At 41.3% G+C, this 24,221-nt stretch overlaps 1 protein-coding gene and 2 non-coding genes across 3 annotated transcripts in view; 1 reads left to right on the top strand and 2 right to left on the bottom strand.

Moving 5' to 3' along the window:
* Nucleotides 1-22,458, bottom strand: part of taf2 (TAF2 RNA polymerase II, TATA box binding protein (TBP)-associated factor) — a 39,960-nt gene extending 17,502 nt beyond the window's left edge. Inside the window, exons 1-17 of the mRNA XM_071469137.1 lie at nt 22,334-22,458; nt 17,505-17,691; nt 13,295-13,438; nt 12,366-12,526; nt 12,010-12,128; nt 11,557-11,698; nt 10,425-10,656; nt 9,034-9,218; nt 8,693-8,806; nt 4,916-5,015; nt 4,575-4,660; nt 4,355-4,490; nt 2,973-3,127; nt 2,294-2,408; nt 1,989-2,098; nt 313-378; nt 64-190 (exon numbers count right to left, since the gene is read on the bottom strand). Coding sequence (XP_071325238.1) covers nt 64-190; nt 313-378; nt 1,989-2,098; nt 2,294-2,408; nt 2,973-3,127; nt 4,355-4,490; nt 4,575-4,660; nt 4,916-5,015; nt 8,693-8,806; nt 9,034-9,218; nt 10,425-10,656; nt 11,557-11,698; nt 12,010-12,128; nt 12,366-12,526; nt 13,295-13,438; nt 17,505-17,691; nt 22,334-22,458 — 2,304 coding nt within the window. The remainder of the gene's footprint in view (nt 1-63; nt 191-312; nt 379-1,988; nt 2,099-2,293; nt 2,409-2,972; nt 3,128-4,354; nt 4,491-4,574; nt 4,661-4,915; nt 5,016-8,692; nt 8,807-9,033; nt 9,219-10,424; nt 10,657-11,556; nt 11,699-12,009; nt 12,129-12,365; nt 12,527-13,294; nt 13,439-17,504; nt 17,692-22,333) is intronic.
* On the top strand, nt 17,768-17,839 carry trnad-guc (transfer RNA aspartic acid (anticodon GUC)). The gene has a single exon. It is a non-coding gene; the product is annotated as a tRNA-Asp (tRNA).
* trnad-guc (transfer RNA aspartic acid (anticodon GUC)) lies at nt 18,167-18,238 on the bottom strand. Its single transcript has one exon. It is a non-coding gene; the product is annotated as a tRNA-Asp (tRNA).
* Nucleotides 22,459-24,221: the final 1,763 nt, after the last annotated feature.

Genomic DNA, 24,221 nt, shown 5'->3' with positions numbered 1-24,221 from the left:
CGAACAACACATTATGACTGCTGTTAGTGAATAAACTGAAAACTACTCTGGTCATTAGCTCACCTGTGCAACCACATCCCTCTCATAGCGCAGCTGATACTGCCACATGAAGTCAGCCTGCTCAAACTCCACCTTCCTCAGGATGGACATGTCCGGGTCAATCCGGATCCAGAGGAGAGGAGAGTCAGCGCTGCAGAGGAAAGAAGAGACAGGGACACAGGTACTGTGAGTGATAGCTGTGAATGATATGAATCACATGGATGTGGTCAACTGTATTAGAGACAGCATACAGTGACAGCACTAATGTCTTACTCCATGGCTGACAGATCCATGTCGACCTCCTCTCCATTCATTAGAGGGATCTTCTTTTTCTTGTTTCTGGGCAAAGAAACCAACACAACAATAAGTTATCAGTCAAAAACTAAAGATTAACATGGGACTCATTCATTTAAGAAAAAACTCTTTGCTGCAATACAGACTTAACAAGATTAACATACGGGGAAGAACCACAGAGCCACAGAGAAAACATCAATTTTCAGATTCATATTAACTCAAAAACAATGACTGAGAGTCATATACTGAACAAAATGGATGAGAACTACTACAGCAACCACATAACCATGGAAAATAATACACTATCACATAGCTGATCATTTAAAAGCCATCTACTCAGTGAAAGGCTCTTTGTTTCTCTCAGTCTGTTTTTGACAGGGAGTCAGGGGAGGTAACAGAATCTGTGCTCACACACAGTCAGGAGACATTAGAGCCAATGTGTCTGCTGCTAGGAGACCACATACAGTGTGTGTTTGACAACAGGGTACCCTGAAACTTTTTTCCAAGCAAACTGACTTACCAATCAATGTTAATAAGAGCGGGTAACAGGTGGTGTTTTGTTCCCTAACGCAAAAAATGTTTTTTTTCCTAATTCTAATAATAACATGTTAATAATAAGATAAGATAAGTATATATTGAGCTGAGGTGGGGAAGCTTTGATGTTGCAGTGGCAGAAAATATAAGATTTATCGGAATTACCGCCTCGTGATTGTGTGCCTCTGCCACTCAGACTAGTTTCAGATCACATCCCTGTTTATCCAGAGTCACATCAAATATTAACCATTTGTGTGAAATTTTGTGACAATTGCTGAGTGAAGTCTTGAGTAATGGCTAAAAGTGTTCTGTGAGGTCACACTGACCTTGACCTTTGACCAGTTCATCCTTGAGTCCAAGTGAATGTTTGTGCCAAATTTGAAGGGATTCCCTTGAGGAGTTCTCAAGATATTTTTTCACAAGGCCAAAATCATGTTTGGTGAGGTCACTGTGACCTTCACACTTGAACACCTTTAGCCACTAAAATCCTTTGTCCTTCAGTCCAGGTGAATGTTTTTACCAAATTTGAAGAAATTCCCTCAGGGTGTTGGGGATATACTGCATTCACAAGGCCAAAGCTGTTTTATGAGGCCACCATGACCTTGACCTTTGACCACCAAAATCTAATCAGTTCATCAGTTCATCCTTGAGTCTGAGTGAACCTTGTGCAAAATTTGAAGACATTCTGTCAAGGTGTTACTGAGATATCATGTCAACAAGAATGGGATGGACAGATGGACATACAACCTGAAAACAATATGGCTCCAGCTCTGGCAGACGCCGACACAGAGGCATAAACAATAAGAATAAGAAACTATATGACAGCAATTAAAGTAAAAAACTACAACACAAACAATATACATATTGTATCCATGATATATGTGGTACCTTACACTAATAGTGCAGTAGCATCTGAGCAAAGTGACATAGTGGTGTGAATAGTATAAGTCAGTGAAGCGTACAATAGAGTATCTCTAAATCAATAAACTAATACTCTAATATAGTATCTACTGTAATAATAATAACATGTTATAACATAGTATAATAAAATATAGAATATACAGTGTAAGAAAATAAGTGTTATGGATGCAGAATTCACCACTCATGGGTGAAGTTGGTACCGTCGGCTCTTGGAGTGACAGGGGATGTCATGTTTGAGGCTGTTCTCCTCTATCTGCAGAGTGTGGTTGAAGGACCCATCCAGCTCCTGCACTGTCACTTTGATGGGACCCTGCAGGGAAATATACATCAGATTATCTGACACAGAAAAATCCAAATTACAATAAAGTGGGTCAGGATTTTCCATTATACATGTCCTGGTTCTTTTTCAGACAAAGAATCTGTCACGATGCTGCTTCTTTATCTGTCATGGATTTTACTCTGAACACACACGAATAAACTTCACATCCTGTGTGGTAAGACTCACCACGTATTTCTGAGTTCCTGATGACGCGTAGTCCTGACGGATCTCCAGCTCCAGCACGTTCCTCTTCCTGTTGAAGGCAAAACTTCCAAAGAATTTCACCACCGCGCTCTGGTCTCTGGACACCACAGGTTAAGACAGATGACCCAGAACAGCTGGAGCGAACACAACCAGCAGAGAGAAAGAGGTGGTGCACACATCTGCAGGTGGCAAGTGACATTTACGAATAATACTGCAAAGATATTTTATAATCTTCAGTTTCTTTTCAGTTCAAGAGTAAATGATGAACTGGTCAAACTCTCCTTATGTCTGAAGCATTCAGATTTACAAACTGGTTAAGAATTTAAAAAGACATTTGTATTTTTTTTAATTATTGTTAAAAACGTTTCTCATAAAGTATTTTTTCTTGTTAGGGAGGAGATTTCTTGTTAAAATATGTTAATAATTGTTTCTTCTTTACTCTTGCTTATTTTCCTAACAAACATTTTGTATGACTCCTAAGTGTTTCCACTGTTTGATCACCTTTAGTCACTTTTGTTTAAATTATAAACTTTATTATTTTTCTCACTTGAAAGCAGGAAATATTATGTTATATACACCTATGTAGAGTCAGGGAGGTGACTGAGGACCTGTAGCTCCACCAGCTTGTTTTCAGACAGAGATCATCACAGAGAAAGGATACACCCATTGTTTGATGAGTGGGCCAATGTCTTTGCCAGAGACGTTGGAGATGGATTTGAGGAACGCGTGAGTAGACAGAAGCATCTGGCTCCACATGTGACTCTGGTACTTCTGGGATGAGGCTGTGCTTGCCAGACTGAGAAGCTTGTTGAAAACCTAAATGAGGGCAGCACCGAGCACAGCAGAAAAACACAGAAGGTTCAGAAGGTCAAAAGTCAGTTTTATCAAGTTGATCAATGTGCACAGTTGAGGATAAAGTCAAAAGTTGGTGTGAAACCACTGTTAACACCTGTCATCATCGTGTCATATTAGCAGCAGCCTAGTGTCAGCTGGTTTGTCTGCTTGCTTCTCTCCCCTCTGTGTCATACATACAGTATTCTAATGCAGATGAATTCACTCAGCAAAGCTGTTCTCATTGACATGTTGTTGTGTTTATGTTGTCAGACAACAGAACAAGCTCAAAACAGTGACTGAAGCGTGGCCCATTAAACTTCCTCTGCTGGCACTGATTAAACCCCTAAAAACTAATCTCTGTTCCTCAAAAGTACACATGTAGAAGTGTTTCCATTAAAAGAAACCCTTCATGGTCTCAACATGTCTTGGATGTAACACTATACTTTTGCCTCATTTGGTATCCATGGATCTATGGATACGTAAATTAGCCCGCCTCCTTCTCCACCCACCCCTCAGCCACTCGCCTACTGCTCTGTCTCTGCTCATCAAACACACAAACCTAATGTGTTTTCTGTTTTGCTTCCTACTGTACACTGCACAAATAGAAAGTGAAAATATAGAGATAATTCAGGGATGCATGGTACATACACAAACCACACACTGACTGCAAAGACGGGGAAGAGCAAATTGTACATGGCTGCCTACAAGTCTCTAAATCAGAATGCTAATGTGTTTAGAAATAGAAATGTATTTTATCTATCTCTCTCTGGAGTGTTAGAAACATAACGGCAGTAAATAACAGTTTGACCACGTTAACAAACAGCTAATGATGTGCTGCTAATGTCAGACAAACCTTGGTCCTGACCTCCAGATCAGTTTGCACTGTAACACAAAATCAGCTACTCCTAGGTTTGTCCAAGAAGTCGCTAAATTTGTGTCTAGGTGCTATATTGAAAAGAGAAAAAAAAGCCGGCAAAGTCAGTAAATCTAGTGACTAAGTGACTCTTAGTTAGCAACAGTATAAATGCTCCCCCTGATGACATATATACATCATATAAACTGTTTGTGCCAAATCATTTTGAAAGGAAACTCCAACACTTGGCCGGGGAACCAATGGTGTAATTTGATCACTCAGTCAGTCAGTCAGTGACAGACACTGGAGTTTATTATTTAGACTGAAGCAGTTTTTGTTAAGACGTGAACTCCGACCTGCAACATGAACTCCATGCTGATCCTGTTCTCTATCAGCCTCATCACCAGGTGGGCCTTGCACTGGAACATCTTGTAGTACTCCCAGGACAAAGTGTGGGGGTGCTTGATGGAGAAGTGAAGGTGGGGAGTCGGACTGAAGAGGAAAAAGTGACTCATTACTTACACTTCAAATGTTAAAGCATTGCTTAGGGATGAAAACTGAGATTAAATGTATTACTTGTCTTTCTCTTTGCCGCCACTGAAGGTTGGGTGCAGCAGAACTCCTCCCATCTTTAGCTCATAGTCCACAATCTTATCCAGCTCCTGTTTAACAACAGAGCAACATTTATTATCATTTATAAAAGCTTGGTAGAAAAAACATTTAAATGCAGTTTTATATAGTCACACTTCGTTAAAGTTTTCTTAAATTTGAGATTAGAGAGACGAACATGTGTGAAGTTGCTCCTGATGTGTGTGAAACAACCTGATTTCAAATTAAGTGAGGGTGTTAAAAGTCTTAGCCCGGTCTCAGTGTTACCACAGGATAAACGAGAATAAATGTGAAAATTAAAGTGTTACCTCTTTTATCCAGTGCCGATACTCATTGACTCCAAATGTTTTCTTCAGGTAGAGGCCGTAGATGTAACCTGAGATCCCCTTCAGCACCCACTCATCAGCCCTTCAGGGGCAACCACATGTCATGTCAGTGCAGTGTAAGCTTACAAAACACAAACACTACAAAATATCAATGGATTCATTATGGGAAAGTTAACGTACCATAAACCCTTCAAGGTTTATGGTAAATGTCCAGGAACTATTCAGAGTGAATAGTAACAGACTTTTCCAGTCCTTTTGCCCACATTGTCTTGGGCTCTTTCAAAGTGGAAAACCTCTGAAAAACATTTAAGGCCACACTCGAGTTGTTTCATCACTTTGTAATAGTGAATTTCACCCTCAGGGTATTTCTTGGAAAGAACCTGGCGTGGCAATCTCAGCTCTCATAAATTTACAAACCCGGATTTATAAGCTCATGAAAAAAAAAGAGAGAGACAACACGCTGATTCAACCATGGTGGTTCGACACTGAACTGGATCCAACCTGGCTTATGTAATAAAGATGATTTCATCTGTGTATACGCTATAATCAACATTATATAGAGAAGAATTTTCCTTTCTTTAAAGATTTGATCCACTCTACGTCGTCTGTGGATCATATTATGGCTGCTAATTAAGAACTGTGAAACTCTGCAGCTCTGAATTTCCTATCCCTTGAAAAGAAACCTAATGTTCAGGCTCTAAAACGCAGCATGACAGGAAATAAAAACCTTCAGAAGCTGTATGTCAGGTCTATCTTCCCATCAGCAGACGTTCATTAGGAGGAAAACCTGTTTTCTTCTTTATCAGTGTTTCAGTAATCCATGATTTCTCCCGAGCTCATGACCAACTTCAGTATTTGTCAACACAGTCTCACAGCTTTGAAAAAGAACAGTTCTCTCTCTCTCGTGCCCTCTCCTTTAAGCTACTGAGCTCTGCCTGTTTTCAATTACAGGCCCCTCTCTGATTAATTGCTAGCAGGCAGCGCCATGCTTTGCTAAAATCAAAGGGATCTGACTGACTTCTCCTGAGGTCTTTTCTTACACACCAGCCAGCTCAACAACATGAGCAAACCAAGGCCCCACATCTGATGTGTGTTTAGAGGTCAGGGAGGATAAAAGAGGAGAAGAGAGGAGGATGAGAGGAGGTAAAGGGAGGACACGCAAGAATCTATCATCAACAGTACAAGAGGCGCTGGAGTGTTAAAGTCCGACTGATGGGCCTCTTAACATGAGCAAACACCGCTGATTTATTCACCCAGCCTCTCACACATACACCAACCACACTGGCCAGGTTGCAGGCGGTAACACTGTGATCCATCATACTGGTGGATGCAGTCATTCAGGCCAGTGCTGGCCCATCTTGTGACTCCTAGTACTGAAAAAAAGACTTGGTTCTGGAGTAAATCTCTTGTCATTGGGGTTATATGAAAAGCTCCGAGGGCTGGATGATACCACACTTCTCAAAACAGACCAGAACACCATGGAGAGAATGGCTGACGGCCTGGACTCCAGCGAAAATGGTTTGTACGCATCCAAACAATAATGACAGCACTTTTCCATTACACACAAGTCTAGCCTCTGAAGCTTACTGTGGTCCGTCCACGGCCAAACTCACAGCAACTCTTCCCATGATGCCACAGAGTGGTTCAAACAACCTACTTCATACAACACGTCTGATCACATCTAAAGGTTAAAGTATTTATACCTGTCCTGAATCACCACACTCACAGGTGGGCTTCTGTCAGAGAGAGATAGAAGACATGAATCCTACTGATGGGGTCAACAGCACACACTTTTGGACAGAAGGCATTCATGCTGGTGCAGTGACTTGGTCACATGAAGTCTGAGATGAGCCCAGCTGTGGTTTCAGACATGGATGACCAAGAAAATAACTTTGAAAACGACTGTGGTGGACTGTGGTGATTTAAATCCATTCCCCAAAAACAAGTACTTCTTCCAAGGACATTAGGGTTTCAAGGACATGAAACCCGTGAGGAGCATCTCTGGGCAGGAACCGGAGGCAAACAACAGACCAAAGGCTGCTACAGCTAATGTCACCGGACATTCAGAAAGAAGCTAATCAAGCCAGACATGACATCAAACCAAAGACTCTGCTCACCGGCGATCACATGAGAGATGTTAAAAGCAAAGTTTGAAAACCTATTGTCTACCCTACGCCACAGTGAGCCACATGTTATTGGACCATCCAGGTAGGGACACTCTTATTGTGGATGTTACAACACATGACACTGGTCCTGGAATGAGGATGAGTGGGGGTCTGTGGGCTTACTACCAACTGAACCTATGACCTCCACCACCCTACTGGCTCATACAACCTAAGAGATAAAAGAGATTGATGGGATGTTACAATGTGGCACCAAAAGTTCCAGCTTATCCCAACAAAGCAAGGGTTAGTGTTAGTCTCCCTGCAGTCAGGGCATGCTGGCACGTAGGACCCCACTCCCTCTTCTGTGTCTCCCCCTGCATACTTGGTGTGGATCCACTGCTGTTGATGCAGCCCACCCATATACTGTATAGAAAAACTGACGTAGATTCCGTGTCTGAACAGTGAAGCCAATGCTGAAGAGCCCTAAAGCTTCATTCTATCTAATGACCATCAGGGGGCGACTCCACTGGTTGTAAAAGGAAGTCTGATTTGATGATGACATGATTTTAAGTTTTTAACTGAAACTTGGTTAAACAAAACAATAGTGGAGCCGCCCTTATGGAATCAGCCCCCAAAGTTGTTTTAGTTTGACCCTTTGGAATATGTCATACTTCAGTTGAGATCCTTCTGTCGAGCAACATTAGTAACAAAAATACAGTGCTAACTTTTTTGATGATTTTGCTAAACTACTGTCTGCTGTGTTCTGATTTTAAAGGTCCCATATTTTACTCTTATATTATATCTTTTATCTTATATTTGTGGTTTAAGAACCAAAAACCATCTCAGTGTCCTCTCTCGGGCTTCTCTCTGGAGCTCTATAACGACAGGTCATTGATCCATAAAATTTAGGGTAAACACTCACAAATCCTGCAAGGTTGGATGGTGGGTCCAGGTGGATGGGGCGTAGGACATGGCTGAGAGCGGTGACTGCTTTGTTGTGACATCACAAAGTTCCAGAAGTCCTGACGGCTGGTTTTAAGGCTCAGTTTCTGAATACAGGCTGTGTGCATTTCTCCGTGGACTGAGGCTTTGATACTTTCACAGTATTGATGATTTATAATCAAAAATCACATGGACATCCACCTTTAGACTGTATGGACCTTTAACTACATTGTTATATTGGGCGATTTTAATATTCATGAGATGGCAGATCTAAAGAACTTTTGTACATCCTGGGTAACTTCGGACTTTCCCAGTAAATTCAATCCATGAAGGGACATACCTTGGACCTAATTATTTCCAAGGTCCTGCATAAGTTCTGAGGTTGTGGTAGCTGATGTTGCCCTTTCTGAACATTAGTGTTTTCTTTAAAATAACCATCCCTGCAGACACCAGCAGAATCAAAACTGAGGTAATCAGGAAGCAGCCAGCCCAGTTCTGCCTACAGTTCCTGTCAAGGATCCGTGAACGGTTTCAGTTCTAAAGTCATGAATGGTATTGATGCTATTGCCCTCCATGAAGATCAGCTGTCAGTTGACACCGCAAATAGCCAATGACAATAGAGCCTTCAGCAGTTGGAGGCTCTAAACAGCTAATCTGACTATACGGACTGGACCTCACGTCTCAGGTTGGGCTTCACTACACTAAGTCTCACCATGACATCCTGGAGATGAAACAGCCGAAGAACTGCTGAGCCAGGGCCTGGGCCAGACAGCGGCGAGTCTGTGGGGTCTGGTCTATGATCATGGCACTGTGAAGCAGGTTGGTACTGAAAGACAGAGGCAACACTTCTGGTTTGAGAGTGAATGAGAGTGTGAATACAGGATGGCTATAACCTGAACCCATGACAGTCTACTATAAAGTTTCCACAGTTGGTAATTTCTTAGATGCAGAAAAAGGTTTGTACCAACATGTGCAACAGTACAGAAACCTACCAAACCTGTCAAACCCTGAAAGAACAGAGGAGCAGGAAAACACAAGCTTAATTGAAATTACCTGAAGATGCTCATGGATGCATAGGAGGACACTTGCACATAGGCCTCGTCCACAAACACAGTCTTAAAGCAGGAATAAGGGTAACGGCAGGTCAGGATCTCTTCATAGAACTCAAAAATCTCATGCAGGTAAGACATGGAGTGTTTGAGCAGAGGCAGCAGCTGCGGCAGGCAGAAATGGGTCACCTGAGAGGGAACAAGACCAAGGACAATGATAGTTATCAGTTAGGACTGTAAAATTATATTGTGCCATTATGATTGGCATTATTTTCATTATTGATTAGGCTGTCCATTAATTGTTTGCTCTGTAAAATGTCAGAAAAGGGAAGAGAAAAGTGAAAAAAGGTTCAAACCCAAAGGTATTGCATTTAAAAACAGAGTTGGTACTATTAAAGTCAGCTCTCTGGTCAGAGCACAACAACAGTAACACTATGGCCTGAATAACAGAATATGGGACGTCGCCTTGGCATTTTGACTGCATTCATGACCACCACAGACTACAGAGGTGAGATGTCCATACACTACATTCTACCTCAATGAATTCATCATATTCATTCAACCTTTATTTAAATTCGGAAGAATCACTGGGGTCAGGCCCTCATTTTCAATGAAACATTATTAATACACACAAAAATAATTCACGAGAAAACAAACAACCAACAGCAGAACACAGTTAGAATAAATAATAATGAATTCACACAGCACTTTAAGCATCAGCCAATCACTTGAAAGGGAGCAATCATAATAAGGAGGTGATGTATGATGGTAGCTCCTTCCTCCTCACGTCTTGGTTTGTGCTCTAATCTGCTTTGTGAGACCTGATATAGACAGGTGTGTGTCTTTCCACATCATGTCCAATCAGCTGAGTTTACCACAGGTGGAGAAATGGTTGTGAATACAATGTGTCTTTATGAAAAGAGCTTGGTAGAGAAGATAAACTTCACCGCGATACTGCCACCATGTGTTGAGAGACATCTAGTGGTCATTAGTAGACAATACACAGAATGAAACAACTGTAGATTGTCCTGTTGTTGAGCAGTTATCACAGAAAATATTTTAATAGGTGACACCTTTTCTAACTATCTGCTCAAATCCAAATTTCAAAAAGCCACAAACATAAGGACCCTCTTTTTTACAGTGATATAAAAGAGATACTATTTTTTGTCTTATCTATCTGTTGATCAACACTATCTCAGCTCATTGAAAAGATCTCTGGAGCTGTTTGCATGCTGTGATTTATTGGCTCCTCTGACTCCTTTGTTCTTTGTGTTACCAGAAAGTTGACGTGACTGTGGTCACTATTTCATTGTATAAAAGTGAAATCACAGTTTTAGAAAATTAATTACACCATTACATATTTTGTTGGTCTAAAAATAATCGATATAGACCCACCTCATGCATGTAGGGGTCTACAAGGATTTCAAAGGGCCCCACAGCCAGGGAGATGTTAGGGGCTGCTGTGGGAATGGGGAGGACATAGTGGAAAGTCTTCTTCCTCATGTCATGGGTGTAGATGGTCTCCACCAGGTCCCCACATGACACTGCCACCATGGAAGCATCCACGGTGAACTCCAGCTTCCATGTACACAGCTCTGAGTAAGAATCCACGCAGGGGAACCAGAATCTGGGGTAAAAGTCAATCTTATGAGTTTTACGCACAAAAACACAGTTAAATACAGCATCTGATGTTGTTGTAGTTTTATTATCTGACCATTACAGACTGATGAAAGTGTGAGTCTGCACAAAAAATAAGGACGTGTCCAAAACGGAAAGGAAGACAGTAGAGATGAAACAGTTACCAGTTTCATGCTAAACAACATTTAGTACTACTGTTTAAATTTCAATTATAACTATAACCGTGGTCAATTACTATGGTTAATTACTGTGGTTAATTTAACTCACGATAGGTACTGTACAGCATCAATCAGCTCCAGCCTCCCTGATGCATGCAGAGCAGGCAATGTGTTTGTTTTTGCCAGTCACATATGGCGGAAGGCAGTGATTTCACTCCTCCAGAGATTTTTCAGCCTCTAACACCTTTTCACACCAATTTTTTTTTTAAATGCAGGTAAACCTGCTCAAAAAAGGCGCTTGACTCCTTTTACACAATTTTAGCAAAAGGCTGCAACATAACAAAATGTGAAAAAGGAGGCAGGTCTTAATATTTTCTGAATGCTCTACATATACAGGGCACCTGCCCGCTGTTGTGTAGAAAACAATTCATGCTTTGCTCTTGTTCTGTCACTTCCTGTGTGCAAAGACTGGACGATAGCCAACAACCAAAGTCTTAAGTTGTTCAAAAGGATCCAAATGTCACAACAAAGATCGAGTAGCTTTAACAGCATGCTGGCAAACACGTCAATACACCTGGTGATATGTGGCATAGTTATTCCTTGCTGGTATTAATTTCTGGCTGCCATTTTCTGTTTAGAGACAGCTACTGAAACCAAGGGATTTTACCTGAATCAAAACCTATAAAATAGGGTGATATAGACATTTAGACATAAAGACATTTGTTTGATACCTGGTGGAGTTCTGGTATCCAAATGAAAACACATGAGCTCCTCTCTCCGCCATGCTGCCCTCCACATCAGGAACAACAAAGTGGAGACCCCCTTTAGGCTGGTCCAAGGAAAACTCTATGTACACCTTTAAAACCTTCAGATCTGGAGACACAAAACACAGTAACATTAGTGGATTAGCCACAACCGTGTGGCTTCATTTCTGTAGATAACCACAGTCTGAACCTCAGAAAACTCGGCTGGCCACTTCATGTGATCACATCAACCCATGAGGAGTTTACAATTTGGACTTTTGTATTTTTACAACAATTTTGTGATGATGTAGAACATTTGCCAACAAAATGACAACTTGTTTTATTCTCAGAATCCTCTTAACTTAATCAATAATGGAGAAAGAGCTAAATAACTCTGTCAGCCTCTTTAACTGTTGGTGGCCTATATACTCTGCCTCTCACCATCTCCTTGTTTCCAGAGCTCAGAGGGAACTTTGATGACCAGCTCTCCATGTCCTGCGTCAGGGTCCACAGCACTCACTGCTGCTGTGTAGGCACTAGAGAAATAGTTGAGGTTCCTCCTACAACAGTTACACAAATGAATCACATCACCACCGAACTGACCTCTGAAAGTAGGCAGACAGTAACACTGATGAAAAACAACGTCAGCACACGAGGAGAGAAATAAAAGATATTGCCTCAGCTGATTAAATAGATGTGTGTCTTACCACACACCTCACTGTCACAACCTCATGTATCTCCAGTTCCCTGACAGGTAAGCAGAAGACGCGCAGGTAAAAGCAGAGTGATGTACTCACTGCTTGGACTCGTGGTGGCACACCTCCAGCGTGGGGTCATTGTAAATGAACGGAGCTTCAAGTTCATTGACTCGAACCCTGTAAATGCGGCACTGTTTGCTGTTGAGTTTGATCCGGTTCAGGTTGACCACAGTGGGGAAAATGGTCAGCTCAACGTAGCCCTAAGAGACGCACAGAAAGGAGTAGGTGAGTGAAAATGGAAGACAACTCTTATCATCAGCTGCAGTGACTTTCATTGTCTGGATTAGAGCCCAGAGTGAGCACCAGAGTGTAATGTGTTAATGGATGGACAAGAAAAGAGAGAACCCCAATATCAATCAGTCACCTCTTCCTGTCATCTTTAACTTACAGAAAAGTTAAAGGTAAAAGTTTTTTACTTGATCTTATTTTTTAATGTCAAAATCAAAATCAGAGTTATTGCCAGGTAGGTTTTCACATATGAGGAATTTGCTTTGGTGTCTCGGTGCATAACAATAAACATAGTAAGAAGAAAAAAAACAAAGGAAGATAAAGCAAAGCAAGTACAAGTACTGCAGGTCAGATGGCTTAAATATATATTTCACAATTAAATGTGAAAAAAGATTATAGACATATATAAATATAATATCAATAGGTATAACGTGCAATATAAATTTTTATTATACCAATAATGATTACTATATTTATTATAGTGTTTTAACATGTTTTTATGTTCATTTTGTTTTTTTCATGTGCAGCAGGTGGTGTATGTAACTTCTCTGTTGTAAAACATTTTGTGTTGCATTTCCAATATGAAAGGTGCTAAACAAATGCGGTTTTTCATTATTATTATTATTATTATTATCATTATTATTATATTTTTTAAGTTGGTGCAGTAACTGGACAGGATGCAGCTTGGTGTAATATTGGCCGTTTTATAATTTCTGGTATACTTTAGCTGCTGTACTCACGATGACAGACTTCCTCTGGAAGTTGATGTTGTTGATGCACACCACCTGGTGGGTCGTAAAAGCAGTGACAGAAAAACTACGTAAATATGCGCTGTAAATCTGAACAGGGAACTGAACTATATCAAGCAGATATATATTCAAACGCTATTTGTTCTTGTAACGTTACTGTCTGAACGCTGTAAACTGACGTTATGTTGGCTTGGTCAGCGTTAACTTTGCTCCACTGTCAAACACAACTGCAAACATTTCATTCATTTTGAGGCTAACAAGGAGAAAGGTAAAGAAAAAGAACTTATAATTTAAAGGGGCGTGGGCTCTCAAATCCTTTGTCCTTCTTCCTGTTCATCTTCGTTCGTTGTTGTGTCTTGACTAAAGTTTCAACATGCCGACCCACGGCTCCGCCTCGGTTCCCTCCTGACTGCCGTGCTGGGCTACTTTGCTGGCTTCAGATTTAGCAAGTTCATACATTTACAAGACTGCAAAAACAAAAAGGGTGTCCTCTAATGCACAGGGACACTAACAAAAATGTTATATGTAATAGAATAACGATGGTCGGAGTCAGAAGCAGCAGCCAGCGATGCACTAGCCTCCCTGCAATGACTGCTTCAGCTTCGGCGTGTGTCCCACGGAAACGGCTGTGCAGTGTTTTTATTGCAACCACAATGGACGTATCCGTAAATATAAGTCGTCCATAACTAGCAGTGGGTGTTGTACAGAAGAGAACAGATCCACAGAGTAACTGGAGCAGCCCCCGCGCATCAAAACATTCAAATATACCCTCTCTTTCCAGCTACTCGAAGCATAGTGGCTGCGGCTCCACTGGATTCAGCCATTTTGTTACTAACCTTTGACCTCCCGCGTAAAAATTACAATAAACAAAATGTTTTGATATCAATAGAAGAATCACCAAATTTACAATACATGTATTACTGGCAATATATGATTGCTTATAAGTTAAACGCAAATTGATGTAATTTATTTTTTATGAAAAATAGAGGACACGTCTTTTCTACGTCAGAGCGGGGCAGAGACTGCCCGCCTACCAGAAAGTGCATGAGCTCCGCGGGAGCGCGCACAGCTAAAACATGAAGTATCAGTTTTTACCACAGCGATATAACAGTGCAGCGCCATTATGAAGACTGTCATGGTTCCCCTGCACTTTTATAGGCTTTTCGCCTTCAGAGAGTGAATTATACTTCTGGCTAAATAGCAAGCCAGGAAACATTTACACTGTCAGCAGGTAATGAAAATAACACACGTTTATCTATTACATCTACAAGTCCATCTAAACTTTCCTCAGCAAGCGACATTTTGATAACCAAGAATACATTGAATGGATTTTTCTTTAAAGAAATGTTAGCTGCAAACTAAAAACAGACACTTACTGAGCACTTTATTAGGAGCAACTGTGCACCTGCACCATGGTGGAATGTAAACTCCTGCAGGTCCTGGTCAGGAGCTTCAGTTAATGTTCACATCAAACATCAGAATGAGGAAAATGTGACTCACTGACTGTAACTGTGACACGATCTATGGTGTCAGGCACTGGTTTGAGAGTTTCTGAAGCTGCTGGTCTCCTGGATTTTCACATACAACAGTCTCTAGAGTTTTTATTCAGAATGGAGCCAACAACAGAACCATCCAGTGAGCAGCAGCTCTGTGGAGGAAACACCTTGTTGATAAGGAAAGTCGGAGCAGGATGGACGGATTGATTGGAGCTGACAGGAAGGCTACGGTAAGTCAGGTGACCACTCTTTACAACTGTGGAGAGCAGAAAAGTTTAAGAAGGAATGTTCATACCATATATTCCTAGTCTAAGTATTTTCCAATCGAGCTGACATGATAAGAAAATATAGCACTGTACAACACATACTTGGAGGTTTTTTTTACATTTCACTGTATTCTTGAAATATGAGGTTTATCTAAATTTCATACCCTTTGCACTCTCATAGATGTACAGATTTACTATCTGGATGAGTGTGTCCAGCAGCAGAAACGTTCACAACATTTGGATTTGAGGTTGATCCCTGTTGTTTCTGTCTTGAAGAAGATAAGCTGTGAGGGATATTGTGATATTGTGATTGAACAGATGTGTTTTGTCTTTGTGTTGGAGTTCACTGCCTGACCTGTTGCTAAGTTTAAGAGTGTTACCAATCTGACATTTGTGCAAGCGAAAAGATCTGGTGGGGACATTGTCTTCGGCTGGGTCATGATGACCGGGACGATGTGACTATTAATGTTGGGGACCGTCCTCTTCAGGAAATGTTTCCAGTAAAAGGATCCAACTTGGCCTTCGGGGTAGCTGCCTGTTTTGGCATTGTGTATCTTTGCTTAAAGGCGTTGCTATAATAGAGGAGCTCTTGTCTGTACTAGTCAGAATGACTTGCATGTGATACCCACAAATGTGTTTTCACATTTGTGTGGATATAAATTTTTGTGTAGTTGAGGGTCATAATGTCGTAGCCTGTATTATTTTTTTGAGAAGATTTCTTTATCTCCCTCAGAGGTAATTTGGGTTAAGGCCCAGACAATTAACATGCTATAGCAGTTCTTTGACAGCAGCTGGCAGTGTGGGACTATGGCTTCCCCCAGAGACAGTAAATAAATGCGCTGCTCTGCTGGTTTCTCTTCATAACTGCAGAGGATTCAGTGAAGGCAAGTTACGTCTCCTTGTCTCACAGATTTTTCCATGTATTTCAGGTCGGTACAGTATCAAAGCCTCACTGAAATTGCTATAGTTTGTGAGCTAATGCTGAAATTTAATTTCGGTTCAAGTCCAAGAGCAAAATGAGCGGTGAGAGGGCTAGTTCCCCTTTTGTATGTTGGGGGTGTCGATGGCGGCATTACTGTCATTTTCTATGTTAGCCACCATGCTAGCGGTAAAATGTGAGTTTGGGTCACACTATTATTCATGTTTAAAAACTTATAACACGCTAACTTGTGTTGTTATATAACTTTATGAACGTGTTAGTGCTATAGCTGTTATACTAAAGTCCTAGCGATGCTTCATAGCCACCGTGTGTCAATGCATTCAAGTGCAATTACAGCGGAAACTAACTTGGGAAGATGAATGAAAGTTGAAAACTGGACTCATAGACAAGATATTGTTCTGAGGTTTCACATTTTATGTGTTTTATGTGTCGTATGACCGGGAAAAATGTGTCTAGTGAGACAGTAAAATATACAGTAGAAATAAATACTGGCTAAAAAGGGCAATGCAAACAGTATATTACTTTATGTGAATAAAATAACTGCAGAGGATTCAGTGAAGACAAGCCACGTCTCCCTGTCTCACAGTTCTTTTCCCTGTATTTCAGGGAACATATAACTGTTAATGGGAATTGCAGCCCGGTACCTGTAACACATGGATCTGAGTAACTGTAACTTCAATGTTCAAATAAAAATATATTAAAGAGTGCTTCACCTGACTTCACCTGTTGGTCTAAGAGCTGTTACACTGACGACTGGAAAGTGAAGATGTCTTGCTTTAAGTATATTTATTTTTATTCTGTATTTGCACTGTGATTTTATTTTGTATTTATTTATGTATCTATTTTTATTTAGTGTCGATATGGCCTTGTTGTTTTGAATCAGTTTGAGAAATTGCACTGTGTTAAATTGTTATAAATAAAGAAAAACAAAATACCTGCTGTATCTTTAGGAGCACATGGTGGTAAATGTGGTACCAGTCTCCTGGGTCGGTGGTGGACAAGAACTCTTTTTGGAGTTCTTGCTCCTTTAATAATCTCCTGTTTGTATTTGCAGATGGATATTTTAATAGGGACATGTCCCTATCACACATATACAAACCTACACCCTTTGTCTAAAAGGTACCTGATTTGTCACTAGGTGCTTTTTTGAAAAGTCTCTAAATCTAGCCACAAATGTGTTAAGTTGGCAACACTGCAGGATGTAGATGCCCTTCGATTGAAACTCTTTGTGCTAATTCAGTTTGAAAGAGCAACAGCCAGTGGGGAAACACCAACATTCAGGTGGGCGACCACATTTACAGGGCTGCCTCTGCTGTTGTGGTCCAGCACCAAAAAGAAAAGATTTGGTTTGCTCTCTGTCAAGGAATCAAGCCCCAGCCTTCCACATGACAGGCAGAGATGCTGACCACTATAATATCAAGGAGAGGAAGACTGTCATGTGACCACATCCAGCCAGTCAGTGGCCTGTTGATGGTCCTTTCAAGAAACGTGAGCATCACACGCTCTCCTTTATGGCTAGACTTGTCACCAGGTGGGTTTTTGGAAGTCTCTAAATTAGGGATGCCCTGATCGCCTTTGCCGGTACCGATCATCTTTGAGTCAGAGTAGTTGTAGCAGCTGGTGTAGTGGGGGTTCCGTCCGCTCAGCTTGGAGAGTAGCGGGTCCTCCAACAGGCTGCAGTGTAACCTGACAAAAGGAAAAAGTCAAAATGTAAACGTCAGCCGTCCACAGACTGGATGTAGTCACGGGATAATTTTCACCTTCCTCGTTAGTATAGTGGACAGTATCTCCGCCTGTCACGCGGAAGACCGGGGTTCGATTCCCCGACGGGGAGAAGCTTCTTCTTCATCCCCAAGAGGTAGAAGAGGTTTTAGGAGAAAACATTTAGTTAGAAGCTTCCAGTGCAACTCAGGAGAACTCTCAGTGGTAAGATCAAATAGTTTGTGAATACGGGCCCTGTTAAGTAAAAGTGGAAAGACTAGTCTCTCTACTGTATATTTTCAGATGGTTTAATTTATTGTTTAACAATGTTTTGGATTTCATATGCTCATAGGAACTTCAAAAACTGAGCCCTTAATCTCTCGTTTCACACGGTGTAATGCAAAAGCAGGGCGTTAAATAAAATATTCTCATAGCTGAATTAAAAGGTTTCATAAAGCTTCTCCCCGTCGGGGAATCGAACCCCGGTCTTCCGCGTGACAGGCGGAGATACTGTCCACTATACTAACGAGGAAGGTGGAGGCTGCCCTGTGACCACATGAGATATACGTATTTCCCACGATCAATCCAGGTATCTGTTCCACTGCAGCCTCTGACTGAAGGGATGTTGTGCACTGACAAGCCAGTTAGACCTCTTCCTATATGGTGAGTGACTATGTTAGGGATAAAAATTAGATGAAACTCAGCAACTACATTCAAAATACAATTTGGTTATTGAATACACAAACGACTACCTCAGCACTCACCTAATATGAAAACTAGCATGTCCCATCAGTCAAGATTTTTTTGATGTCTGGTGATGAATGTCAGTGGAATGATGGTGATAGAGAAGTTGACTGATAACAGTATGACTGAAATGTTCCAGAACCAGCTGAGAGTTTTCACAAGGCATCAATTCATTCATGTTTTATTCAACATTAAAACACAAATTGTGATATTGTGATTGAACAGATGTGTTTTGTCTTTGTGTTGGAGTTCACTGCCTGACCTGTTGCTAAGTTTGAGAGTATTATCAATCTGACATTTGTGCAAGCGAAAAGATCTGGTGGGGACATTGTCTTTGGCTGGGTCATGATGACCGGGACGATGTGATTATTTGTGTTCTGGCGTTTTGTATCTTTCCCTAAAGGCGTTGACTGGATGCTATAAGAGAGGAGATCTTATCTGTACTCGTCAGAATGGCTTGCACATTGATCTGAGAGTTTGTGTAACTGTATCCTCCATGTACAAGTAAAAATCTATGAAAGAGCACCTCACGTGACTTCACCTGTTCAGAGCACATGGTGGTAGTTGTGTCTCCACCACTGACCAGTCTCCTGGTCAGTGGTGGAGACTTGAGGGTGTGTCATCCCAAGATCAATACAAAAATGAATCCTGATGTTATTAGTCCTTCAATAATCACCTGTTTGTATTCACAGATTGATATTTCTATTTCTTTTTAGACATTATCCTCAGTCATGGCTCATGAGAGCTGGGAGCAGGAGGTGGAGGAGGGAGGTGCAGCGTGACTGACGTATTCCTCAGAAATATTTTTGAGTAGTTGGCCCCTGATTAGCCCACATTTTGCCACCCTTGCCAAAGTTCCACCCCAGGAAATTACTTAGACTAAACTGTAGCAACTTTGTCCTGTAGCCTACACTTTTCTTGTTAGAGAAATTGTAATGAAGTTTTCAGATGAATTTGACTTGCTCATTCAGCTTATTTGATCTATTTCTGTTTATGTAATGGAAATGGTGGATGTAATTTTCTGTATTGAGACATTTAATTCTTCAATTCATCTCAAGTACCAGTACCGCAAGGTGAGAAGAAGTTTAAATATTAATAGATGCTTGTTTTAATTAAACAGTCATTATTAGTACTTTGCTTTTTAAAATAATGTTAGACTAACAAGATAGTGATAATGTAAAAAATAAAATAAAAAATCAGACGGTAACCAACAACAGAAATAAAAATTACCCTGCACTGGGTCAAAGTCACCCCACGTTTGTGTAAATCTGTTGGGCTGTTCGTGTAACCCAGCAATGCTGGGCTGGGTTATGGAAATTACCCAAACTAGGTTGTTTTTAACCCAGCATTTTTTGTGTGTGCATAGAAGTATAAAATATAACATCACAATAAATTAGATGAAATCAGTTTAACGTTCCATCTGCAAGGAGAAGTCTATCTCCAAAACACTGGAATCTAGTCCAATGATTAAGCATCTTAGCGTCATGTTGCTTAAAGACTAATTCATTTGCTGGCTAATTAGTAGTTAAATTAAGTAACAAGCCATATATGGTGAGCACAGTCACGGATATGTTTAATTGTTTAATATTTACATTAAAAAATCCTCTCAAAGGCACCAGCACCACAAACACAGCCGAGAGGTCACGTTCAGTAAATCTGAGGTGATACTGTATCTCAGGTGTTTGACAAGGTTTGTTGTGCTGCCACACATGACTTTGTTTTGCGTTCAGCCATCATCAATGTCAACACAATGTCAATCAGTGGGTCATTTATTAATAGAGGTGTAGTTCATATGACTCTGATGGGCAGAAGGAGAAGTAGTTCCTATCAACCAGGTATTATTTAGACTAGATCCTGGTGATAGTGTTGTTACTTTCTAGTGTGTCCCTGTTGATGATAAAAGACACATTTACCACAAATTACTGAATAAAGGTATAAATTCTTTTAATGTGAGAACCGATCCTAGAACAGAAACATTTGGAATTGGAAGTATCAATATTTCAGTATCAATCCGCACTCGGATCATCGTGGCCATTTCCCCTGGAACCTCGCGAAGTCTGATGTAAAGCTCAGGATAGCAACTAGCACAGTCATGAGTTTCACTGCCATGCATTCATCTGATCCAAATTTGTAATTTGATTAATTGTGCAGCAACGTTTAAGCAATATTTGAATCAAGGGACAGCTGAGGAAACCCGGACCCTCACTGAATGGCTGGCAGCCAATCACAGCCTTTTTACCAGGAAAAGAAATTCATCCAGAATTGATGGGGGTGAGTATTGATTTTGACTCCTTGCATCATTGCCTGTATTTCTGAGGAGGGCTTGAAGCCAGACTGGGGCAGTCTCCATCCATAATGATTAATATCTTACTGAAGTGACAGTGACCCTGCTGCAGAAGAAGGTCGGGCCAACCACAAAGGTAGAGACCCAGGGACGGTCAGGCTTTTCTGGACTTCCTGAGAGAGCAGGCAGAGAGGGAAGAGGAGAGGGAGAGACAGGCAGTGGCAAGAGAGGAGGAGAGGGAGAGGCCAAAGCAATATTTGGCTCTGATCAATAAACTTGTAAATAACTTATAAATAAATATTACTCCATGTCTCCTCCTGTGGATTAAAGAGTCTGTGTTCAGTTCAGATGAAGCTCTAATAGTTCTGATGTAGTTATTTAGTGATAACCTCTCCTGTTTGTTAGAAGCTCTGTTTCAAAACCAGAGTGGACACATGGAAAGACTCAAACAACAAAACAATTCAACTGATTTATAGAATTATCTACTGCCCATTGTTATTTATCACTTAATTGTAATCTCTTCTTCCAGGTATCTGACTGGTCAGTGGTTGGGTCGTTGGTAGGTTTGGATCTGATCCTCTGAAGTTAACCTGCCCCTGAAAACAAAGGTATGCAAGTACAAACACCATGGGACCAGTCAGGTGTCATACTTCTCAGGAAGGAGACATGTTCTGTCTCCTAGAGATGAACTTACTTTGGTGTGAAAAGTGTAAATCAATCCCAGAACAACAGTAAAGGATCTGGTGCAGGAATCAGGTACAGAAGTATCTATAGCCACAGTAAATCGAGTCCTACATCAATATAACCTGAGAGGCTGCTCAGCATCTGATCTGGATGGCAGATCTGGGAAGCAAACAGTGAAGCAAATGCAATCATGGTCAGGGAGTTGCAGATGTGTGACTGTAAGTGCACTATCAAACAGTGTGGAACTGTTGAGTGTACTTTAATCATGGATTAAAAGGCCTAAACTACTCCCCGTCGGGGGATCGAACCCCGGTCTTCCACGTGACAGGCGGAGATACTGTCCACTATACTAACAAGGAAGGGGGAGGCTGCCATGTGACCACCTCCACAGTGTCAGTGGACTGTTGCTGTTCCTAGTGAGAAATATGTGATCGTCACCGTCCACATTTGTGTTTGCATTATTATTATTACTCAAATATATGGGTATTGTGTTGACTTATCCTTGGGAAAAAAAAGTTTCCTCATTGGATGAGCTGCTGTTTCTAGTAAGAAACATGTGAGCATCACTGTCCACAGTTGTGTTTGGATTATTAGAATCTCAAATGCAGCCTGTATGTAATAGCCTCTACCTCTCTTTGTTAGTATAGTGGACAGTATCTCTGCCTGTCATGTAGAAAACCGGGGTTCAATTCCCTGATGGGGAGTTTTCTCATTCTTAAGATACAAAGATTTCTTGCTGTAAAAACACGAACATCATCTATCCAAAACATAACAAAATAAAAATGCAATAACTAAATTTCCTAACTAATCAAAACAGGAAAAAAAACGTAGGCAGTCCACCTCTATGATCTCTGTACTAGCTCCAACTACAGGCAGACATGGACGCATCGCTGGCAGTGGTGTGACTGTTGGTACAGAGTGGATGAGGTGCTCTCCCCTTGCAGCTCGGCCATGCCATCTTGGTTGTTTATGTCTGGCTCTGATACGATGACGCTCCAATCAGCTGCCGCCGTCCCTGCTGTGCACCAATCCTCATCCATTCTGACACAACTAGCTGCATAGTTCACTTGCGTGTACCTCAATGACCACATGGCAGACCCTGGACTTCCTATCAGGAGTTTGAATCACATAATTTGTATCACTGATTTTTCTTTCCACCAGCTGTGGACCAGGAAACTGAGCCTGTTGCCTGGATCCCAGTAGTGGAAGAAGCACCAAAACGTTATCACCTGGACAAAACGTTTGGAATAAATTTTTTTTTTTTTTTTTTTTTTTAAATCGTGTGAAAAAACTAAATTGGGAAATTTATGATTTATGTTGAGTGTCAAAATGTTTTGTGAAATGTGAATTCTGAATTGTGGTGCCAATTTATGTTTTGTCTACTACGACTGCTAACTTCTCTACATAATCAAGCTGACATCTAATTTATATTGTGGTCTGTGGTCTATTATTGTGTATGCTGTAATTCACCCACTGCTCCTCTGAACCTCGTCTCTGGTCCTATCGAGCTGTTAACAGGAGCCACACGAAGCCAGTGACAGGTCACTTTTCTGAGCCTCTCTCAACTTCTCTCTGTTTACTTGTAAACTCAGCTCTGCCTCAGCGGGGAACAGTAAAGACTTTTTCTCACTCTTAGATGCCTTCCCCCTCTCAATTATGGGGATCTACAAGGTGGGAGATTTGGTCTCATCCAAAGTAGCCATAAATGATCTCTACAAATCCACAGCTTCACCCATTTTACGAGTCAATGCGCCCGAAGGACACACGTCTGGAACATCGGAGGCAAGGGGAGGGGTGGCGAGCGCAGCAGCCACCCCTCCCCTTGAACATTGATGACGTCGGGCGAATGAAATACCCGTCCTCCTGCTAAATTGTTACCGAGTATAAATGAAACGCCACTGGTTTTTTGATTGGTACACGTGGGCGCACAGCCACTTGAACATACCTGAAGACAAGGTGAGTGTAAGTGCACTGTATGACGCAGGGCTTTAACTACACTCATCATGATACCCCACAGCAGCATATCAGAGTGACATGAAGTTTCCTCTGACAGAGGTGACACACTATCCAACATAAATGAGTGTCAATGCATAACGGTCACTGGCACTTGGTCTTTTTCCTCACCAGTGAGGGAATCAAAGCCTTGAGAGATGAAAGGCTTAAAATGAGGATCTACTGCATTAAATTTAGTCCCCGGTTCGGATGATAGACAACAATATGCTCAGGCAGACGTTTAAACTCCTCCAGTAATACTAGCTCTCACAGCTCATTGAACTTACAGAGCTTACATGTCTGACACCATTTATAAAATAAAACGCTCTTTTCTTGCGCAAACCCCTCGTCGGTCTGGTTCGCAGTTTTATCGCCATTTCTGAATTTCTGTCGATAAGTTTCGGGGACACGCTCAGAAGATTTCAACACAGTCTTTAACTTTTCATAGCCTAAGCTCTGTTCGATTAGATTAGAACGCACCTCTTGGGCTTTCCCTACAAGTTTACACTGTAAGAAAAGCGACCAAAATTTCCTTAGGCCAGTTCAGTGCAGCTGCTATTACGCTCAAACATGTTGAAATAAAAGTCCACCTCAGACTCGTCAAATTGAAGTACTAATGTGATGTGCTTTCTTATATCAAATCCAGCAGAATCAGGGACAATGCTTTGGTGAGGTGACAAAGGCGTAGAGGCAGCAGGAGACCCTCTCTCCAACTCAGAGCCCTGATACGGAGATGCATGGCTTGCACTTCCAGCTCTTTGCTTCAGGTCTCCACCTCTTTTATATGGCGGGTTAAACAAGGGTCGTCTGT

Source organism: Trachinotus anak, unplaced genomic scaffold (assembly GCF_046630095.1).
Source record: "Trachinotus anak isolate AG129_WGS33_773 ecotype Australia unplaced genomic scaffold, CSIRO_AGI_Tana_v1 ptg000032l, whole genome shotgun sequence".
NCBI lineage: Eukaryota > Metazoa > Chordata > Actinopteri > Carangiformes > Carangidae > Trachinotus > Trachinotus anak.
This window is presented reverse-complemented; position numbering and strand designations above follow the sequence as displayed.